Source organism: Portunus trituberculatus, chromosome 41 (genome assembly GCF_017591435.1).
Source record: "Portunus trituberculatus isolate SZX2019 chromosome 41, ASM1759143v1, whole genome shotgun sequence".
Lineage (NCBI taxonomy): Eukaryota > Metazoa > Arthropoda > Malacostraca > Decapoda > Portunidae > Portunus > Portunus trituberculatus.
Window position 1 is genome coordinate 18,401,314 of NC_059295.1, and position 7,127 is coordinate 18,408,440.

The 7,127-nt window shown below is 41.3% G+C and overlaps 1 protein-coding gene across 1 annotated transcript in view; it reads right to left on the reverse strand.

Annotated features, from left to right (window-relative positions):
- Positions 1-3,037: 3,037 nt before the first annotated feature.
- LOC123516563 overlaps positions 3,038-7,127 on the reverse strand; it is a 20,003-nt gene continuing 15,913 nt past the window's right edge. Inside the window, exons 5-8 of the mRNA XM_045276046.1 lie at positions 5,524-6,887; positions 4,862-4,980; positions 4,383-4,499; positions 3,038-3,865 (exon numbers count right to left, since the gene is read on the reverse strand). Coding sequence (XP_045131981.1) covers positions 3,646-3,865; positions 4,383-4,499; positions 4,862-4,980; positions 5,524-6,887 — 1,820 coding nt within the window. The 3' untranslated portion in view covers positions 3,038-3,645. The remainder of the gene's footprint in view (positions 3,866-4,382; positions 4,500-4,861; positions 4,981-5,523; positions 6,888-7,127) is intronic.

Below are 7,127 nucleotides of genomic sequence, written 5' to 3' on the forward strand. Positions count from 1 at the left end.
CAGGAGAGAGAGAGAGAGAGAGAGAGAGAGAGAGAGAGAGAGAGAGAGAGAGAGAGAGAGAGAGAGAGAGAGAGAGAGAGAAAACGAGAACATAAACAGAGAGACATAAAGCGAGAAAGAGCAAGACTTGCTTGCCTACCTCAGCACTCTCTCTCTCTCTCTCTCTCTCTCTCTCTCTCTCTCTGGAAAATGGAATCTCATGAAACCCACAGGAAAGTTACCACACAAAACTTCCCAAAACTATTTTGTTTTCAACTTTGATTGCGAGAGAGAGAGAGAGAGAGAGAGAGAGAGAGAGAGAGAGAGAGAGAGAGAGAGAGAGAGAGAGAGAGACTGCAAAGCGTTTATCTATTGGAAGAATACTCATTACATCGAACGCCTACCACTAAACTCTTGAGTCATGTTATGCGTTAATTAATAATACATGTACAGAACAGCAGTGTAGCTTATAACATAGAACATATAGGTATTTATAAGCCAGAAGGTCTACACGAGGCAATTCCTGCGTAGAACATGGATACCTATTCCTTTCCATCTATAAATTCATCACATCTTAAGAGAATATATATAAATAGATCAAAATACACCGAGATAACCAGAGAGACCGACTTGGAGACGCACGTTTAAATATTTAGTACAATTGATTAAAAAAATAAATAAATAATTGGTCCAGGCTAGAAAAATCTAGATTCTAAAAAGAGATAGGAAGGAATTGGTTCTTAAGTACAGTGGATGATGAATGGAATGGACTCAGTAATCAGATTATTGGTGTTGGATCATTAGGGAGCTTTAAAAGAATATTAGACAAACTCACAGATCGGGATGATATGTTTTTATACTAGGACTGTTATGTATAGGCCTGATGGATTCTTGCGGCTTCCTTTATATCATTATGCTCTTATGTTCTTATAGCACTAATAACGCGATTCCTAAGACCATTTCCTTCAATATCATTTACTTTGTTTTTTGGGGGGATGATAAGAAAAATAAATAAAAAAAATTCTAACTTGTCTTTATGTACATCCTTATTTTCTATTTTCATTTATACCATGTGGGCTTATCACGGGAATTTCTGGGCTAAAGGGGATACTTACTCCACTAACGACACGAACGAGACTCCAGACAAGAAAATATATCAATAATAAACAAAAACAAGAAACCAAAACACAAAACGAAAAGACAGAATTCAAACTTTTATCTTCACGTATCAGACATCTCTCTCTCTCTCTCTCTCTCTCTCTCTCTCTCTCTCTCTCTCTCTCTCTCTCTCTCTCATAGTCTATCTACTATATCGTGTGTCCCTTCCGAGAGACATTAAGGACGGACAGAGGCAGACCACCGCGCCCCGCATCGTAACTTAATTGTCTAATAACTCCCTCCCTCTCCCTCGTTCCCTCTCCACAGTGCAATAAATTCCTCCCTTGGCCTGGCGCGTCTCCATACCTCGGGCTCTGTGTTTCGTAAAGCTTTGGACGTACTCGAGGATTACTTTGAAGAGCCATCGACGTGTTCACTGCTTTCCTTTTGTTTTCTACTGATGGTTTTCTAAATATGATGGTTGAAATTATGAAAACTCGCTTTAAAATCCTTTAGAATTTCTTGAGATAAGTTGAAAGGCCACTGATTTGATTAATTTTCTTTTTGCTGTGTACGTAATCCTCGTTAAGCTATGGCTAGAATCATCATACCTCTCTTTGGAACGCTTATGATTTTGTGCAGGGTTAGTTTAAAATGCCCATCGATGTGATATGTGTATTTCCTCACAGTTTTTCATAAATTGTGTAAAGCCTTGAGGCCAAATTTATGAGAACTCTCCTTGAAACGTTTTAGATGTTCACGATAACTACTTTGAAAGGCCGCCATGATTTTTTTTTCTTTCTTTTACAGTTGGTGTAGAATTCTCCTTAAACTTTCACTACATTCATGACAAGTCCCTTTAAAATAGCCTGGATTCTCCCAAGGGGTAATTTCAAAGACCATATATATATATATATATATATATATATATATATATATATATATATATATATATATATATATATATATATATATATATATATATATATATATATATATATATATATATATATATATATATATATATATATATATATATATATATATATATATATATATATATATATATTCAGCGGTTTGTTTGTTTGTTTTTTTCGTTTTTCCATAAAGTGTAGAATTTTCGTTAAATCATAACTAACCATGAAAGCACTCTTGAAAATTCTTAAAATCCTAATATATTTCTACCATCCTGATCAGATTTTTTTTCTTTCAATAGATGGTGTAGAATTCTTCATAAACCAAGGCCAGAATCATGAAGACATTCTTGAAAACTCTAATCATGTCCACTAAAGCTTCACGTAAATACTCAAGATGGGACGCAAGATGGGACGTTTGTGAATGCGGTCCCTGCGTTACATAATACATACCCTACTATACTTTACCGCATCCTGTACCCTCTCTCACCTCCCCTACATTATGACCTCCTCTCTTACTTCTTACTTCCCCTGCCTCCTATTCTTATTCCCTTCATGACTCCTTACCGGCAGTCGCCACGCGTGTCCTTCTCCTCCCCTTCCCATCCAAGTCTCTCTGTCTTGACTCTGTGCCAGGCTGGCGTGTGGCGCCACGTCTTCTGCTACTGTTGGGTTCGGCATTACTCGATCCGTGAACCAAATAGTCCCTGGAAAGCTCCATGAACTCGCTGCTGATCATTTCTTCTTTTTCATCATTCTATGTATCCAAACATTTTTTTCTTTTCATTATGGATTTGTTAAAGCTTTCTGGGAACATAAGGCAAGTCTAGTAAATATTCGTGAACCAAGCAATTTCCATTTCTCATTCCTGATTCTTCTTTATGTTCATCACTCAGTAACAGTTATGACTCTCTGGAGAAGACTTGAGGCGATAGGTGGCATTTTACTACAATTTCTTCCCGTAGCTTGTGTTTGCTGTTCGTCAGATGGAGGATGGACACTGAACAATATTGTCAGTGGGAAGTTAGAATAAGGAAAGTCAATGGTTGCATCATGCTGGTTTTATTCATTATTCAGCACCGCACCATGACGGCAGCTGAGAGGAGGTGTTGCTGGTTTTCTTAGGACGAATTTCCGTTGTTATCAGCGTACTATAAGATGTTAAACTCCTACACCACTATCGATTCACTTATCTATCAATTGCTTTATCTATTTCCCTGTTTTGGTCAAGTTGCACTACAATTTTTCTGTGCACATATGAATTTATCTAATTATTCATGCATTAAAGTCAAGTTGTATAAGTTTACTTTTAATCATCTATGAATTTATCCATTTTTAAACTTTCGATACGTAGATAGTTTGACAGATCCTGTTAGGTCCGTAGACTCATATTCATCCATCTAATTACCTATTCATTGGAGTAAAGTTACATTAATTTCTTTCACTTATCAATCTATCTTCTCATTTTTGAAGCTCAAATACCTGACTAATTTAGCAGGTCATGTTAGGTCTCACGATCATTACATTCCTTCCAACACAATAGTGGCGTGGCTGTGGCAGGTTCCTATCATCAATTTTATTTCCACATTACAAGACTGCGAGGTTAATCAAGAGATCTGAAAGACGGTGGCTGGATGAATGGAGGGTGTGTGCATTACCTGCGGCGCACACCAGTAATCACGTGGCCCTGAGCGAGGTAGCACACGTCGCGGTTGGGAGGGAATGCGCTGGGGAAGTCAGAGAAGAGGACGGAGGAGGCGGCGTGGCTGCTGGGGAAGAGGACGACTGCGGAGAGGCAAGAGGTGGGGGAGGAGAGGGCAGTGGTGCAGGTGAGGGAGTGCTGATCGAACCACTGCCCCTCGCCACAGCTGAACCTGCGGTGGACGGGCGTGGTGCTGCGAGTGTGCTTGGGGAGTAGAGGACGCGAGAGGTGGAGGACATAGGATCAGTGGGGGAGGGGAGTCATGATACAAGGGAGTGGCTGAGACAGGGCTGACGGTGGCCATGACAACGGTAACTAACAGTTAATGCTACTGCTGCTGCTGCTGTTGCTGCTGCTCCTACTGCTGCTACTACTGCTAATGCTACTGCTGCTGCTGCTGCTACTACTACTACTACTACTACTACTACTACTACTACTACTACTACTACTACTACTACTACTACTTCTACTACTATTACAAATGTAACAGTCTGAACAATAATAATAATAATAATAATAATAATAATAATAATAATAATAATAATAATAATAATAATAATAATAACAATAATAACGGTAATAATGATAATAAATGCAATAAGATTTAAGTGATGGAACAGACAAGAGTGGAGGAAGAGGAGGCAGAGGAAAAGAATACAAAAAATTGGGTGGATACTACATCTACTCACGTGAAGCGATACTGGGTGGGCGTGGCAGCCTCGGGACTCCTCGTGGGGGCACAGACGTGAAACATTCTGCACTGGCTCTCAGGCTCTGCGTAAAAGCCTTGCCCATAATTCTGACACCTGAGGACGAAGGGAAGGTGAGGAGGTAAGAGCCATAACTGCAGTAACGAGGAAGCGGCTCCTATTTCCAAGGCAAAATTTAACAGGACCATAAAATAAGAATGAAAAAAAGAAGAACGACATTAATTGTACTGAATCATATGCGTTTCAAACACTGAGCTAATTATAGTCATGTTTATAAAAGAATAAATTGATGTCTTGAGAAAGTAAAATAAAAAAGACAATATGTTGAAGCTTGAAATACGAGTATCTAAGAGAAAAGGGAAAGCTGAAAGATGGTGTGTTAATGATGCGAAAAGATCTAGAAAGTTTTTTTTTTCATATTCCTTCAAAAGATACTACAACACAGCAACAGGACGTACGAGAAGGAGGTAGAAAAGCTGCCGTCGGCCAGAGTGGCGGAGGGCGGCACAGAGAAGGTCTGGAACACGCCCAGCTCCGTGTAGTCCCCGACACTCTCGATGTGGCCGGATATCTGCACCTGTGGACTGAACTCGTTAGCATCCTGTCACTCACTGCTGAACTGAATGACTCACTGACCTGTTTTGTGACTGATTTGAACTTTTACTTCAGTCTGGCTATGAACATTTTCTTCTTTACACAACATATAATTCATAAAAAAGGAAATGTACAATAAAAATTTCGATACTTAAAAAAAAAGTTCCAATATTTCTGAGTTATTTAGAAACAAATCCATTCAGTCTCATGATACTAACCAATAAGATGCAGAGAATGAATTCATGCATATTATCACAGTGTTTCATGACGTGTGCAGCCAAAGGAAAGCAGAAACCACGATAAAACTTGGATACATTAAATAAGTTATGCTTTGATGACCTAAAATATACAAGTAACAAACAGAAACTTGTGGAAAGGTAGAGGAGCCTTTGACCAGCAGTGACATTAATAATGGTGTGAGGAGACGCAAAAGCACGAAACAAATGGCCTTTGTTAAGCAGTTAAATCAAAGAGACTGATGATGGCGTGGTGAGAAGACACAAGACCACGGAGCAAAGGAACTTACCTGATGTGACTCAATCTTGTCACCTCGATGGTCTTTGTGCTTGGTCTGAACAACATGAACTTCCGCAGCAACTGGTCCTTCTTGCATCTCTTGTTCCATGCCTTGGTATCCTTGATCTTGTCCAAACTGTTGGGCCGAGAAGCTCTGATCCATGTGGGGACTCACGCCGTAGTTCTGAGTGAGGTGGTACAGCGAGGACGGTTCACTGGTCTTGGTGTGCGTGAAGGCAGGGGAGGCGAAGGGATGGTGACTTGTGCTATCCTGGTTGTCGCCTTGCTGGTGAGCCTGAGAGGTGGTTCGACTGTCCTGGAGTTGTGGATGTTGGGAGTGGGAGATGCTCTCGTGTTGGTGGTGTGATGAGGGACTACTGGTGTCCTGTACATGGGCTGACGTTGGACTACTCACTTCTTGTCTTTGCTGTGAAAAGGGGCTGCTGGTGTCTTGTCTTTGTTGTGACATGGGGCTGCTGATGTCTTGTCTTTGCTGTGATAAGGGGCTGCTGGTGTCTTGTCTTTGATGTGACAAAGGGCTGACGGTGTCTTGTCTTTGCTGTGATAAGGGGCTGTTTTGGTCATGTTGTTTCTGAGATATGGGACTGCTATGGTCCTGGTGTACCTGCTCTGAAACGGAGCTGCTGAAATCCTGTTTCTGTTGTGACTGAGGACTGTTGAAGTCTTGTCTCTGCTGTGACATGAGACTGCTGGCGTCTTTTTGTTGTTGCTGTGAAAATGGACTGCTGGCGTCTTGTCTCTGCTGTGATATAGAGCTGCTGGAATCCTGATGTTTTTTATGTGATACAGAGCTGCTGAAGTCTTGTTTTTGCTGTGATAAGCTGCTGCTGCTGGTGTCTTGATTGTGCTGTGAAACCCGACTTGCCTCTTCCTTCCTCTGCAGAGAGAAATGGTCGGTAGCGTCTCGGAGAGGGGAGCTGGCCTGTGCCTGACTCTGTTCAGTGTGAGTCACGGTTTCTTGCTTCCTCTGACTGTCCTGCTGTGTGTATGGAAGTGTAGGGAACCCGCTGCTGGTAGCAACATGGTGTGCCGGCAGCAGCTGACTATACTGAAAGTCACTGTTGACACTTTGCTGGTGTGGATTAAAGTTAACATTTCTACCAAAGTGGCTTTCGCTTACGAATTCGCTCCCTAAAAGGATTTGAGACTGCGCATTACTGAAGCCTGGCTGATGGAGTGGCAGGTGACCGCTGGACGTGTGCAGGTTGGTGGTTAGGACGTGACCGAGGGCTGGCACTGACACCCCTGCAGCACCATAGTCAATGTTGGGTGGGCTTCCAGAAAACTCTCCAGGTTGGCCACTGTACGGCAGGCTGCCAAGCCTGGCCCCAGAGGCCGCCACCAGCAAGGTGCCTGCCCATACACACAGAAAAACGTTGCGTGTCAAAGATTCTGAGCTTCTAGATTACAAAAATCAATGACAGATTTTACATATTGTGGTTTATCTATAATAAAAATTACAATAATATTTCGCATCATGAAAATTATGATGCTCACTAACTAAAAGGCGAGACAAAATAACATTGTTTTGAAGGATCAGTATCAGTCAACCCAATGAAAAGAATTTTTGAGATTGTTACAATTAATTTTGTT